Source organism: Lontra canadensis, unplaced genomic scaffold (genome assembly GCF_010015895.1).
Source record: "Lontra canadensis isolate GAN:19392208 unplaced genomic scaffold, GSC_riverotter_1.0 scaffold13, whole genome shotgun sequence".
NCBI lineage: Eukaryota > Metazoa > Chordata > Mammalia > Carnivora > Mustelidae > Lontra > Lontra canadensis.
In genome coordinates, this window is record NW_022631007.1 from 18,299,978 (window position 1) to 18,315,338 (window position 15,361).

The following is a 15,361-nucleotide window of genomic DNA, read 5'->3' on the forward strand; positions in this document are numbered from 1 at the left end:
GGATGTGGAAAGCACACTCACATCGCTCTGGAAAGCGACCCAGGCCGACACCCGCTCCACAGGCTCCAGTACGACCACACAGCACAGGCTGTGCTCCTGCTTCACCTTCTTCATCCACACAGACACCGGGATCCTCTCCCCACTGCGACTCACGACGTCCACCTGCGGGAGCACATAGCCTTGCCCCAGGCCTTCCCCCGAGCCCAGGCCTGGGGGTGTCTGTGACCTCTGTGCCCCTGCCTGACACCTGAGCCCAAGGCCACACATGGCTTCTGACACGGACCCTTAGTCTCCATGTGGACGCTCTCTCAGAAGACAGGGTTTCCTCACCAGCCTCCTTGCAACAGAGTAGGACAACTGTCTGCGTCATTTCTTCAGGAAACAGACACCAACACATGGCGAGCAGTGTTAGCCCGTGGCCAGTCCCCAGAACAGAGCAGCGGACCACATCTAACGTCCTCTAGGGATTGGGCTGGGGGCTCAGCACCTCACGTGCAGTCAACATCCCAGGGGACGCATCACACCAGGAGGACCCAAGTCCCAGGGAGACCTTTCCAGCCATGCCGGCCCCGCCAGCAAACACCAAACAAACCAAACTAGACAGTCAGGGGTGCAGATGGAAGATCATCGTGACCCCTTGGCCTCCCACCGGTTCGCAAACCGCCGAGCCTCCTCCCTTGTAAGGCGGGACCGCCCCTCTCACAAGGCCCACAGCTACCCACTTCCACTCCTGTGATGCTCCACCCGCCACCCCAGCTGCTCCTCACCCCAGCACCGCCCCTGGGGAAGACCCACTCACCACTGTACCAAACACAACAGCGGCTCGGCCATCGGCCTCCATGTGCTCTTCGCTGAGGGCCTTCACCACATCGGAATCGGGCCTCAGGAAGAACTGTGTGAGCTTCTGGCCGATCAGGTCATGGCTGCTGTGCCCCAGGAGCTGGCAAGCCTTGTCGTTGGCAACTAGGATCTGGAGTCGCAGAGAGGAGAAGACACGCTTATCAGCAGCAGTGCCACCAGCCCAAACCTGGAGACCCGTCCGCCCCCAGCGTCCTGCAGTGGACAGGCTCGCGGCTGCGGCACCCCAGACTCCCCGGGTCTTAACCACAGGGAAACAAGAAATGCCAGCGCCACGACTGAAACCACGTTTCCCTCCCCAACCAGGATGGGCTCGCCATGCCACCAGTGCCACGCGGAACACACGGGGACTCACACCACACTCCCGGCCACCTAATGATTTCAGTTATTTGTATGTAAATGCCCATCAGGCGAACATGGTCACCTCAGATGGCGAGTACCCATTCTCATTGTCACTGAGCCAACACCCTACAGAGCACAAGGCAGTCATGCGGCTCAGCCCCGTCCTTGAATCTCTACCTTGACAGGAGGATTCAATTTGTTTTCACTGATTCATACTCAGGTCTCTTATGCAGCTTCTCTAACTGTACTTAACACACTCCAGTTGCCCTGTCTGAGGTTACAGGTTGAAGGCACAAACCACACTCGCACAGCAGGGTCACACACGGCAGCCAGTACCTCTGTGGTCTTGGCGTCCACGGTGAACACTGCCTTGTTTGGGTTGCACACGGGGGTCGGGAACAGGGGCGTGGACCACCCCGAGGACAAGCCCCGCAGCAGGGAGCAGCAGGACGCACTGCCCAGGGACCCGGCCAGGTCGGTCTGCTCCGGCGGCACCAGGCAATGTAGTTTGCTGGTGCAGATGCTCTGGGCAGCCAAAGACGACAGACAATAGGAGTTCCATTTGTCTTCTGGAAAGGAAAGGGAAGGAAAGGAAAGGAAAGGAAAGGAAAGGAAAGGAAAGGAAAGGAAAGGAAAGGAAAGGGAGCTTTAGAGCTCACAAGGCTGCCCGGAGCCCGCCTCTCAGACACACCGAACCCCACGGCTCCTGCTCTCAACTCCTCCAGAGGGTGCAGAGCTCAAGCTCCACACTCCAGCATCCATCTGAACAGCCCCGAGTCCAACTAAACACCCCCAGGTGCTGTCCGGCCAGAGTCACACCCTACAGGAAACACAATGGCCCAAGCTCAGCGTTTCTGTGTAAACGCCCTCTGAGGTCCCTTCCCACCAACCCCCGCCCCGCCAAGAGGTGCTGTCCTGTGTCTGTCCTTACAGATCCGCACCCCCTCCAGCCACCCCCCCTTGCACTTGTTCCTGGAAAGCCTCCCAAATCCAAGAGCTGCCCGCTGTCTCCGCCCCTCCCTCCATTCCCTTATTCACAGGTCAGGTTCACTCCCCACCCCTCCAGAAAACCTGCTCTCAGCAATACGTCCAGTGGCCTGAGATGCTCAAGCCCACAGCCAATTCTCAGCACTCACCCTACTCCAGCCCTCAGCAGCGGTAGGCCAGGGGGTCAGTCCACACCTCCTAAACCACCTGCCCTGGGTAGGGTTCCCTCTCCCCTCCACCTTTCTGACCTCTCACCACTGCAGAAGCCCGGATGCAGTCTCACCCCTTCCACTCCGTCCCACCCACTCCTCACTGGCTTCTAACACACTCCATGTGGGAAGGTGCTGCCCACCCCACGCGTGGCACCCCTGCCCTGCCTCTCTCCTTTCCCATCTCAGTAAACGGCAACTCCATCCTTCTAGCAGCTCAAAATCCAGACAATAACAACTCTTCTCTCTTTCCCCTTTTCTTTTCACAGTCTCACCCTGGACCATTCTCTGGGCCTGGAAATGCATGGCCAGCTGCTTAGCCCTTCTCTTTCCCAGCTGCCCCAAGCTCAGCTTGACCCTCCTCACACCATGGGACAGGCATTGTGACCTTGGCTCTGTCCTTGCTCCCCATGCAGAGACCAGGAAGCCCATGCTCCTGGGGCAGTTGCCTACCTCCCAGACCTGCCCAGCCCTCCCAGCAGAATCTCTGGCCGTCACCAGGAGAACCCAGCATGTTTCCCTCCAAACACTCCCACCCTGTGCTCCTAGACTGGTGTGTGAGCTGGGCTCCATCTCTCTTCCTCCCCTTCCTCAGCAGCCCCTTTCCTCCGGGTCCAGACCTTCTCACTGTCCTAACTGACTTCCCCGCGCTCTAGGTCCACCCAGCTGCAGGCCTGCACCTGCTATCTCCTTAGGCACCCCCTCAGACAACGAGCCCACTAAGCTCTGGAGGCAGAGGCTGACTTGGGAGAAACAAGTGAGTGAGGCAGCAGGAGCCTCGACATCTCAGCCCAGCCCGGGCACAGCCTCCTGCACCAGGTAGCTAGCTGCCCTCGAGCAAGTCGTCTGCATCCGGGAGGAAAACAGGAGGCTGCAACACAGTCCTCAAATAGTTACTGAACTAAATCAGCAAAACTGTATTTCACTTGCACGGCAGCCCTGTCCACAATAGTGCCCGCACACACTCTGAAGCAAGGTCTTGGCAGTAGAACCCCAGCAGCACCCACACAGCCCGGGAGGGGCCTGTGGGCATCTCTCCACACACAGTGAGAACCGCACACCCGACCAGAGCCTAGAAGGACTTGTCACTCTCATCTTCAACACTGACACCCACGACACCCAGGAGGGGGTTACCGGAGAGGCCCATCCTGCTCTGGCAGAGCTTCGAAAGCCCATTCCTCCTGCTCAGGTGTCTGTGGGCCGAGGACAGGGACTCGCTGGGCTCAGTGGCAGTCCGCGCAACCAGGCTCTCAGGGGAGCCTCCGTCCTCCATCGGGAGCCTGCTGGCCAGGGGAGCAACCGTCAGCTAGAAAACAAAGTGAACCGGATCGGCATCAGCAACACGACAACAGGAAAGCAGTTTAAGCAACTAATCCTTCAGCAGGCTGAATGCAGCTCAGTCCCAAAAGGCTCCCACGCCCCCAGTGCCACATAGGCCAGGACCTCCAGTGCAAGGCCAGTGACCAAAGTCATTTTGGAGCCATTTTGGAGCAATGCAGAGGAAGCGATGGGAGAGAGAAGGAAACAGAGGGAAAGAACAGAGCACAATGGGAAGGGGCCCGTGTGGCTCTGCATGGCCCTAGCTTTCCCCGAATCCAGGGGTTCCGACCAGTGGCCCTGAGAACCATCCACAGGGCTGCTGACAAATGAGCGACACAAAGCCACAGCACAGAACCCGGAGGCAGGCCTGGTACCAGGGATTTGTGTGTTTAACTGTATTTTCTAAGTACCTGTAGATTTGCCAACAGTTGTAAGGAAAAAAATACAGAAAAATCTCATGTCTGCAGCACATATTCCTCCAGACAGTGCTGGAGGCCTGGGCCAGGGGCCTGGATGAAGTGAGGAGCCCAAGGCGCCAGGGCAACGTGCCCATCCTGAGCCCAGGTGCCCTCTCCATGGTCACCTTCTGAGCATGTGGAAGCCACTTCTGAGACCCGCACCGGCCTCTTCCCCCATCAGGGTTCCCTCATGGGTACACACATGCCCAAAGACTGGCCGAGGAGCAAAGTTTCAATAAGCAGGTGGGGGCACCTGCACAGGACGGACCTGCTGTGGAAAGAAAAGGGGGGCTGGCCCTTCCCACGCCCCATTGTAGCACGGAACTCCAAGGAGGCCCAGCCCGCCAGTTCTGCCCTGGCTTCAGGTCATCATGAAGACTTGCCAGCAGCACAAGAGGGCAGTGACTCCCACAGTTAACAGTGTGTGAGCCCAGTTTGTAATTGGGGTCTCTGTATGGGGTCTCTGGTATGCTCACATCCCAGGCCCCTCAGCTGTCAGGGCCTGGCCAACACTCGTCTCAGAGCCAAGCTCCTGAACGTGGTGGGGCAGGGGTCCCCAAGACGGAAAACTGAAGGCCCCGCTATCACCAGTGTGGAAGGATGTTAACATCAAAGCATGCCAAAGAGCTACCCAAATGGAGATCGGAACAGCAAAGAACAAACAGGAGAACAAACCCAATCAGCTTCAGAAACAGACCAACGTCTGTTGAGGAGCTTGGCCCTCAGTGAAGCTCCATGGGGAATTAACAGCGTGCTCCAGCAGAGCGAGGCCCTGGACCGCCCCCTGGCCTTCCTGCCTCGGCCCCCTTCTAGCAAAATGTGAAGAACAGTAACGCGCTGCACACCGCCTAGCGCTCTCTCGTGAGGACCCCAGGACCTAAGCCGGGAAAACAAACCACTAACACTGAGTCGCTGAGTCACCCAGGAGCTGCCAGTTTTCAAAAGAATTAGATAATCAGCCCAGGGTTATGATGCATCCCTGTGACTTGCCGCATACAAACATTAGTTCCAGGTGAATTTAAAAAACAAAAGACAAAAGTCCTGGAAAAAAAAATAAGAGAATACATTGGTCTGGATAACTACTTGAGGGCAGCTAGAGCTTATCAGGTATCAGTCTGTGGCATCTCTGAGCTACCTGAGAGTGAGACTCACCCGTGAGATGATAAAGACGCCCGTGAGCTGCAGTCCCCCTCACCAGGCGGGAGCCTCCCTCAGAGAAGCCAGGCGCCCTGAGCAGGGGAAATGTGGTCCCAGCTCAGCAGCCTAGGCCCTGGCAAAAGCAATCTTCCCAGAAGCAAAGCATCCTAAATATGGGTTTCCAAAAGCGAAACCAACCAAATATGCTCCCTTCCAGTGACACAGACAAGGAAACAAGCCCCCTTTGGTGAGAGTCTACAGAAAACTTAAACGGACTCAGACACATGAGAACATCCATTTACTACAAATGCCTGCGTCTAAGTTCAAAATACGAGAGACAGGAGTCACGGAAGGGAGAACAAGACTTTCTCAGAAACAACTACATATTGAAAGAATCAAACCAGCTTTTTAGAAATTAAATTTTTCCATTTCAGTCTTAAAAAAAAAATGAATTTGTAATTTAAACTTTCCATCAAAGATCTATAGGCCCAGATGGCTTCACTGGTAAATTCTATCGAATGTTTAAGAAGGAAGTAACTTCAATACTGTTGGGCTGGCAGAAAGTAAGGGCTACTTAAGATGGCGAAAGTTCCCGCCACAAAACCTGAGCTCAGACAGGAGAACAAAGACCCAAGCAGGAATCTGAAAACCCCCTGGCCCCGGGCTCCCGTGGACCAATGGGACCCTGACAAGCGGGAATCTGAGACCCCCCCACCCCGGGCTCCAGTGGACCAGTGGGACCCCAACGAGCAGGCGAAATATCCAAATAAGGGAAACTTGCCAAAAGACCCCTGAACTGCCCTCAAGGCCCCTTAAAAGCCCCCTTCTCCCAGCCTTGGGCGCTGTTTTCCAGAGTCCCGGAACCTCGCCGAGGGTGCCCACCTCCTCCCGGTGCAACTTTCCTGGCTCCCCTTCTCCTGAGCCCTGAAACTTCGCCGGAGATGCCTTTAATAAATCTTGCCTTGCACCCACTTTGCCTGGTGTTGTGTTTATCTAGCCAGAAAAACTTTACAAATACTACATAAACTCCTCCAGAAATTAAATACAGGCAGAGCACATCCAACCCAGTGTTTGAAGCTAGCATCACGCTGATACCACACCAGACAAAAACATTGCTAGGAAAGGAAACCACAGACCAATAACTTGTGAACAGAGATGCAAAAATCCTCAACAAGATGTTAGCAAACCCACTAAGGCAATATGTAAAAAAGAGAATTAATTCAATACAACCAAGAGGGGCTTATCATAGCAATAAAAAGCTGGCTTAACATCTGGAAATCAGTTAACGTAATTCACCATATCAAAAGGCTAAAGAAAAAAAAAGGAGGAAAAAAATCACACAGTCATACCGACTGATAATCAAAAAACCATTGGACAAAATCCAACACCCCGTCACAGGAACAAACACTCACAAGTGAGGAGGAAGAAACATCCTCCACCTGCCCAGGGGCACACATGAAGAACCCAAGGCCTGTGATGCTGGCCTTCCAAGGTCTGGAGCAGAGTGAGGAAGCCCAACTAGCCTCTTCTCTTCAGCACCGTTCTAGGGGGAGCAGCCAGTAAACAGAGGCAGAGAAAGAAATAAAAGGCACATATACTGGAAAGAATGGCATAAAGCTGTCGCAATTCATACACGACAGGATCACATACATAGAAAAATCCTAAGCAGTCATAAGACTAACAACCAAAGGGCGCCTGGGTGGCTCAGTGGGTTGGGCCTCTCAGGTCATGATCTCAGGGTCCTGGGATCGAGCCCCGCATCGGGCTCTCTGCTGGACGGGGAGCCTGCTTCCTCCTCTCTCTCTCTGCCTGCCTCTCTGCCTACTTGGGATCTCTGTCAAATAAATAAATAAATTCTTTAAAAAAAAAAAAAAGATACCAACCAGAGGTTTTTTTTAAAGGGGGTGGAGGATAAAGGGTTTAAGTAGACACTTCACCAAAGAAGGCGTACAAATTACAAAGAAGCACATGAGAAAAACGTTCACCACCATTAGTAATGTGGGAAACGCAAGTTCAACTGTCACGAGCCGTCACATGCCAGCACTAGGGCGACTAAAATGACAAAGAGTGGAAACACAGAGCGTTGGTCAGGGTGGGAGCCGCCAGAACACTCGCAGAGTATCGGCAGGAAGACACGATGTGCACACACGGGCCCCAGAAAGCAGGCTGCCAGTCGGCCCAGGATACAGGGCTTACGTGAAGTATCTGCCCCGGAAGAGAGATTCAGAACAGCCCCAAACTGGAAACAATCCAAATGTCCCTCCCGGGGAGAACACATAAGCAAATCAAAGCGTAACCACACAAAAGACCCCTATACTCAGCAATAGGGAAGAAGACACAGGGAGACAGCAATGGCTCCGATGGCCCTTAGAGCCCTGGAGCTGTGCAGAACACCTCCTGCAGGGGTTCGAGGCCTGAAGCTCAGCAGGAGATAGGCCTGACCTAGCCAGGCAGAAAGCAGAGCACAGCCAGACTGGGGCAGGGGCGGTGGGGGTGGGGAGCTGCGGCTGGGGAGGCTGACTAAGAAAGAGCAGAGGGGCTTTGGAGGGCAATGGGAAAGCTCTCCTCATGATCCTGCAGCTGTGGGACTATCTCAACGCTCCCTGAACTAGGCACTGACCATCCTTTTAGTGTCTGTAAATTATCTCAATACAGTTAATGTGTAATGTTAATGAATGATGAAGCAGGTAGTCAGGGCTGAAAAGAAAGAGGATCGGTAGATTTATGGGAATAAATAACCCAGAATGCAATGCAGGGAAACAAGAACAGAGCTGGGAGAGAGAAGTTAAGAGATAAAGACGGGGAGAACTGAACAGCTAGCTGGAGAGAGAGTGGAAAGGAAGAGGTAAGAGGAAGAGAGTGGAGAGGTAAGAGTGAGGAACAAAGCCACAGACCAGCCTCCCAGATGTGAAAACCCAACAGGAAGCGGTGGTGTGGGTCTGTCTGGGCAGGAATAACCAAACTGATCAAAGGAACAGACGGCAGCCACCCCCGGCCCAGTGTGGGAAAGAACCCCGGACGCTTGACAGGGAGTGGTGCCCAGCACTGGCCACAGGCCCATGGGGAAGCCAGGCAACTCCATGTCCCTCCAAGAAACAGTAACAGGAGAGCGATCAACATGCAACATGCGAAAAGCCATGTCCAAGACATCAAAGACTAACCTTGTGAAAGTCAAAACTTTCATAGATAATTAAAAGACCCTTCAGTAGACTTTGGGCAAGGAAGGTTTTCTTCAACAATACACAAAAAGCTCTAACTGTAAGACTGATAAATTTATCATTAAAGTTCAGAATGTCCGTTCACCAAAAATACCACAAACAAAATGATAGAAACCCCAAACTGGGAAAATATATTTGCCACACATATAACCAGGAAATTAATATCCAAGAGAGTTCAAAAGGCCAATAATTTAAAATTTAAAAAATATTAATACATTAAAAGACACACAGCTTCATGGAAAAAATGGAAACAAGAATTTCACAGAAGAGGAATCCTTAGTGGACAGTAAACCTGTAACAAGGGGCTTAGCTTTATTAGCAAAATCATGACCATTTTACACATACTAAGCCAGCAAAACCTAATAATTTTAATAATATCAAATATTAATAGAGATCAGGATTAATGGCAACACTAACAAATTAATGTAACCTCTTCAGAAAACAGTTTAAGTCACACATTAACCTACTGGGACAGTATATCCCACTATCTTAGACTTATATTCTATAGGATCCTTGCACGTAAATAGCAAATCACACTCAAGAATGTTCAGGGCAGCATAGCCCTCAATGGCAAAAGAAAAAAGGAAGAAAATAATAAACCTGAACACTCATCAACAAGAAAATAGATTTAAGATTCTGGCATATTCACACTATGACTCATAACAGTGAAGACAAATTCTATACACGCAATGAGGATAAATCTCACAATATAGTAAGTGAAAACAATCAAATTACGAAAGACCATTGAAAGTAAAATTCCTTTTCTACAACACCCCCATCTACATATATTGTTGAAGGGTATACACAAATGTGGAAAAAACCCAAACTTCCAGTAGGTTTCCTCTGAGGGTCCAGCAGCAAGATGGAATGGAGGGCCATACAATAGCCTAAGGTCTTTCAGTTCCTAATTTGGGGGTTGGGCTTAAATGTGTTCACTTCATTGTTATGATTCATGACTAATGTCGCATTTATCCTTTTGAATGGTCAACCAGCGTATGCTAAAAAGTTAAGAAATGTTTCCTACACATACGTATATACCCAGTGTGGGATCGTAAGAGCAACAGCTGATTAGGAACCAAAAGAGTAAGAAGTAAAAGAGAAATTAAATAGCAAACTAACAGAACCTGTTGCTTCCCTTCTCTAAGCATCTAAAGGGACTATTTCTAAAATAAAGAACATGATCACATTTTCATTTCTATTTCTACAACCAACCGATTGACAAAGCACAGAGACTTGATGATAGCTTCAGACTACACTGTCAATGTGAGAAAACTCTGACTTGTAAAAAAAACAAAAACCTCTCTTCAGACTACATTGTAAATTTACTAATAAAACTCTAGAATACATAGTAAGTATTATAAAAGTTGGCTTTGTAAAGGTAACAAGAAGAGGGAAAGAAGGGAAGAAAGGGAAGGGAGGGTAGGGGCCAAAATGCTTGGTCTTGCATGGGGGGCGGGGGGTAGATAAATGGTGTCCAAAGCCAACAAATCAAGTGGCTGCAAGAAAGCCAAATCCCTTTGTAGCTTCTGTGCCCTCTGCGGCCAGCCACAGGCTAGTCAGCGTTGCACACCACATCCACGCCATGTGGCACCAAGGCCCACAGCACCTCGGCAGAGCCACCCAGCACCTCCAGCTCCACAGGCACAGGCCAGCCTCTGAGAAAACCAAGCCTGGCTTCACACAACCTTACATCACTCCTTTTTCACAGGCTTAATTCAAAGACTAACCAGAAACTCCTGCCAGTCCAACCCTAAGTTTTTAGAATAATTTTCCTGGGTTTTGGGTTTTTTGTACCTACTCTGAGCAGAAGATACAGAATGTTGAACCCAGGAGCCCCAGGTGGTGTCTCCGTGTGATCGTACTACTGTTGCTAGTTTTTATTTCAGAAGGCATGAGTGACTGCCCTTAGACCAAACAGAAGCAAGGAGAGAGTTGCAGGGAGCTTCTGGGAAAGTACTCTGAGCTTAGGGGTGAACATCGGGAGGCAACCATCTTTCCCTCACGGAGCTAGGAAGCAAAAAGCTCCAGCTGCTCCCACCACTGGGGACCACCAGGAGCAGAACCAGCCTCAGAATGAAGCCAACACAACGGGCAGCAGAGCACGAGATGGCGAGGATGTCGTTTTAAGGATAAACCTACCCTAAAATCTGCCTTTCTCTGGACTTTGGGGGCCAAAAACTACTCCCCCCTCCCCCCAGAGCCTTTCTAGGACTGTGTGTTTTTCTCGCCTGGAGGCATCCTTAAGACTATCTAGGATGATGGCTGCTGGGTTGGAGAATGTGAGCAAGAGGCATTTCCCAGACCCCAAAGGTCAACAAGGGCTTCCTGGAGAAGGCACCAGCCGAGCAGAGCACCGAAAGGGGACTGAAGAAACCTTCCTGGCGGACAGCCAGAGGCACCCTAAGACCAAGATTGCCACAGCACCCTCGGGGAGGAGTACGTGGGGACGGGCCTGAAGAAGTCAGGCTGAACTCCCAGGTTCTCCTACTACGCCTGCCCAGGCCCTTTGGACATTTTCCCAAAGACCGACTTTAAAAGGATCTGTGCTTGGGAGTAACACGGCCAGATCCGCATTCTACCGAAGATAGGGGCAGGGGCGTGGCGGGCCGGCTACAACGACGCAGGCGAGAAACAGGAGGTCTCGAATCACAGCTGCGGCGGAAAGACAGCGCGGGGACACAGAAGGCAGAATTCGGCACAGGACGGGCAGTTACTGGGTGATGAGGTGCGGAAAGGAAGGGGCCGCAAGGCGTCCAGACCGCACCCCGGGCTCCGCCGTCGTCTGGGAAGAGAGCCGCGAAGAAAGGACGAAGAAGGAGGCGGGACACGCAGGGGGCCGCGGGCGAGACGCCTGCCGCAGAGCGCGCCCAGAGACCCGCCGGCGCCACAGCGAGCAGCGAGAGGACCGCGGGCAACTGGACGTCCGCAAAGCGCACGCGGCCAGCTCGGGGGCGGACGGGGCGCCGGCGGGCGTTAGGCCCCGGCGCGGCCCGGGAGGGCAGGTGCGGCCGGGTCCCCCGGGGCCAGGGCGCCAGGGCGCCTCGAACGGTCTCAAGGCGGTGGCGGGCCACCAGCGGCCGGAGCCACACAGAGGGGGCGCGGGGGCGCAGGACCCGGCAGGGGCTCATCCACCAGCCGCGCCAGGAGGCCCTGGAGCCCAGGACCGCTCTCCCCAGCGGAGGTACCTCACCTGGGGCCTTTCGGAGTCCCCCGGCCAAGTTTGTTTCACCGCGCGAAGCGAGCCTCGCCTCCCCTCTCGCCCACCGGCCAATCGTAGAACAACTCGTGTCGATTGACAGGTCCTCCGAGCCAACCACTAGCACCTGGGGGCGGGACTCAGCGCTCCCGAACCGAGAAGCCCGCGCTCACGGTTGCTAGGGACGCACCGGACACCCCTTACGGCGCCTCGGAGGGACCAAAAAACAGACGGCGCATCCGCCCGCGGAATTTAAGTGACTCCGTTTCCTCCAGTCTCCGAATCCACCAGGGTCCCCTCTCTGAGGCCTCGAGGGCGGGGAGCGAAAGGAGGCTCCCTCACGGGTCAGGCACGCCCGCAGGGCCGAAGGATCGACGGAGGCTGCGGCCCGCTGGACTGGGTCGACGTCCTGAACCAAGATAGGTTGTCCCCGCACCTGCGGGAGGGGCTGGCCCCCGGTGCCGCGGCCCCAGCACGAGCGCGGGCGCCCAGCGCTGAGCGTTAACTGGAGACGGCCCCTTCTCACGGGCCAAGTCCGCGCGGCGACGTCGGGACGAAGTTGGCCAGTGCACAGACGCAGCCGCTGAGGCCTGGAAGGGCCGGCACGCACTCGACTGGCCCGCACTTTGCAGCCCCGCGCAGAGACCCTCCACGAGCCCACGAGCCCTCAGCCTCTCCCAGATTCTTCTCTCCGCTCTCCTGCAGCCACGGCTCTGTGCGTGAGGCCCCGACCGCCCCGTCTTCTTCCCCGCTCCTCGTCTCCAGAAGCCTCCGGGGCGCTCTCACATTACCTGTCCCGGGGAGGTGAGACGGACTACTCCTGTGGCTGAGGACCACATGGCCTCTCCGCTGAACTACAATCCCCATGAAGCGCTGAGGCTGCGCAGGCGCGTCGGGGTTCAAACCCTGGGTGGGATTCCATTGGCTGAGCCAGCACCAAGTCGGGACCCCTGATTGGCTGAGGGGCCTGAGGCGACAGATTCCGGAAAGGGGAAGAGCAGCCAACATGGCGGCGGAACGCGGCGCGGGCCAGCAACAGTCGCAGGAGATGATGGAGGGTGAGCGGCTCCGTGGGGCGGCGGCCCAAGGGCCCAGCGGGCGGGGGGGGGCAGCGGCCCTCACCGGCTTTGCCTGAGAGAAACGGGCCGTCCCGCCTCTGACCGTGGCCTGAGCCCCGCAGCGCGCCCTGACAGCTGCCAGCCGGCTCGGCGGGTCAGGGGCGGCCCGGGGCCCGGGGACCCCGGGCGGAGGCCGCAGTGGTCAGGAAGGCTCGGGAGGCCCAGAGGCGCCAAACCCAAGGCTGGCTGGGAGTAGCGGCGCAGGGCGGGCGGGTACTGACGACGCGGTGGTCCCGGTGCCCGGGCGCCCACCTCCTGGTGGGAGCCTCGCACGGAACCTAGGAGCCTGGTCCGCCGCGGGTATGTGTCCCGGGGCAGCTATCAGGGAAACTGAGGCGCGGGGCGCCGTGGGACCTGCCCGAGTCGGTTCATAGGTGAACGTGGTGGAGGTGGAGAAGAATCCTCTCGTAAGAGAATGGGTTGTGGGGAAGGGATGGAACGGAGCCGAGAGATTGAACTGTTAAACAACGGAAGCCTGCTTTCAAACGTGTCATAGTTCTGAAAAGACTAAATTCAACTCTTTAGTTTTGTTGAAAACAGTCATTTGCATATTACATGTGCATATAGTTATACATACACACACCAGTTGGAGAGTCAGTCTTGTCTTCAAGTGCTTACATGCTTTGGTCTCCGCCGGTTTTCGGAGGGAGGAAGTTCAGCCACTGTCTTATGCGTAAAGTGCTCGGGAAGATGGATGGGAGGTGGAGTGCGAAGGAGAGCTGACATGTTTGGAGTGATGGCTGCCTAACCAAATCCAACTCTGACCTGAAGCTTGAAGGATAACTACAAATCACCAGGTTGCGGAAAAATCAAATATCATTTCAGGCCAGAAAAAGACTAAAGCAAAGGGCAGTGAAAGAAGGTGGTCTGTTTGAAAGGAGATTTGACCAAGAGTGATTGTGCTATTGGAGGAAGGTAGCAAGAGACGGTCTTGGAGTACCTTGGTGAAGGGTCTTGGATCTTGTTGAGCAAAAAAGCACCTCTTCCTATCCCCTCTCCTCGACACGGTCCTCCCAATCTACTCCTTTCTCTTCACCTGTTTCCATGTCTTGGTAAACAACAAATACAAAACCCAGGTGATTCTCTCTCTCCTACTCCCACCCATCCAAATTAGTCAACAAGTTCTGATGCCTCTATATCCTTAATCTCTCCAGATCTTCAATACCTCTTCCATTCCCACTGTCTGTACTTTGAACCAGCCCATTGTTCCCACTATCCCAAAGTTGCCTTATAGTTGGATCTACTATCTCATGCTCTAGACCCTCTGCTGCCTTGAAGATAGTGTTCCACATTTCACTTTGGGTGCCCTTCATTCCACATTTCATTTGGCTGCCCTATGTCCCTGCCACCCTGGTCACAGCCATACCACACCCGGTAGAATTTGCTCTCTCTTAGCCTTGACCACAGGGTGCCCTGTGCCTGGTAATAGCTAATTACCAAGTGTTTACTCCATGTCATGCACATGCTGATTGCTTTTGTGCTTTTTGTGCTTTAGTCCTGACAACACCTGTGGTCTGTGGGTCCTATCCTAACCCCCTTATACAGATGAGGAGAGTGGGGCTTGGAAAACCAAATAGCCTGCCAGCACTGTGTTTGTATGGGCAAGGCGAAATTTCAGCAAGAGTCACTGGCAGTCCAAAAACTTTTGGAGTTGGGACACCTAGGTGGCTTAGTCAGTTAAGCATCTACCTTCGGCTCAGATCATGATCCTAGCGTTCTGGGATCCAGGCTTCTTGCTTAGTAGGGAGCCTGCCTCTCCCTCTCCCCCTGCCTGCCTGCCGCTGCTCTACCTGTTTGTGCTTGCTTGCACTCTTGGGCTCTCTCGCTCTCTCTCTCTGTCAAATAAATAAAATCTTTTAAAAAATAAAAATTAAAAAAAAAATTTGTTGGAGTCAAAGATCAGATTTGGATTTTACAATCACATCAGATTCTCTGGCAATGCAGAATAGATTAGAACCAGAAAAGTCCCAGAGAGACCAGTTAGAATGCCAGGCAGGAGCCCAGGCAGTTGCCAGGGTGGGGAAGAAGGGGTGGATTCAGAGGTTTGGCAGGTTGATTTCATAAGAACTTGGTTTTATGCAGCCCGATTCCTTGGGTACTACTTTTCTAGGCCCAGGAGGAGATACAAAGAAGAAATAAAACTTCCTTTCCTCAAAGAGTATACCCCTTTGTGGACAAACCGTAGCCAGGAAAGAAAATACTTTCAGTATCGTTAATAACTCCCAGTAACTTATTACTGTTTCAGCTCTTCACGATAGACTTCCAAGGGAGATCATGAAAAAATCTGGAAAAAGGAAAATTATTTGACAGTCTTACCAAAGGATTTTTACCAATCTGCCATATTTAGTCTTGCCTTATTTATTAATTCAAAAATACTTATTTCCCAGCCTTTCAAAGCTGTTGGCTGGTATCACTGTGTGCAGATGTTTGGCATCGGTGATCTTTATGTGGAGCATTTGGCACTATTGGCCATCTTCTCCTTTTTCATTACAGCCTTCCCTCTGCCCACAGTCTGATT

General features: G+C 53.2%; 2 protein-coding genes across 7 annotated transcripts in view; one reads left to right on the forward strand and one right to left on the reverse strand.

The window, feature by feature from the left end:
• The window catches only part of PASK (PAS domain containing serine/threonine kinase), a 37,125-nt gene extending 24,557 nt beyond the window's left edge, over nucleotides 1–12,568 (reverse strand). The window contains exons 1-5 of the mRNA XM_032857701.1: nucleotides 12,517–12,568; nucleotides 3,531–3,702; nucleotides 1,537–1,769; nucleotides 800–970; nucleotides 22–162 (exon numbers count right to left, since the gene is read on the reverse strand). Of these exons, the coding sequence (XP_032713592.1) occupies nucleotides 22–162; nucleotides 800–970; nucleotides 1,537–1,769; nucleotides 3,531–3,702; nucleotides 12,517–12,564 (765 nt within the window). The 5' untranslated portion in view covers nucleotides 12,565–12,568. The remainder of the gene's footprint in view (nucleotides 1–21; nucleotides 163–799; nucleotides 971–1,536; nucleotides 1,770–3,530; nucleotides 3,703–12,516) is intronic.
• A 110-nt stretch (nucleotides 12,569–12,678) lies between these two features.
• PPP1R7 (protein phosphatase 1 regulatory subunit 7) overlaps nucleotides 12,679–15,361 on the forward strand; it is a 29,157-nt gene continuing 26,474 nt past the window's right edge. For 4 of the 6 annotated variants that reach the window (XM_032857702.1, XM_032857703.1, XM_032857705.1 and 1 more), the window contains exon 1: nucleotides 12,679–12,783. In XM_032857702.1, the coding sequence (XP_032713593.1) occupies nucleotides 12,732–12,783 (52 nt within the window). In that variant the 5' untranslated portion in view covers nucleotides 12,679–12,731. The remainder of the gene's footprint in view (nucleotides 12,784–15,361) is intronic. The other 2 variants (XM_032857706.1, XM_032857704.1) reach the window with 2 other exon arrangements.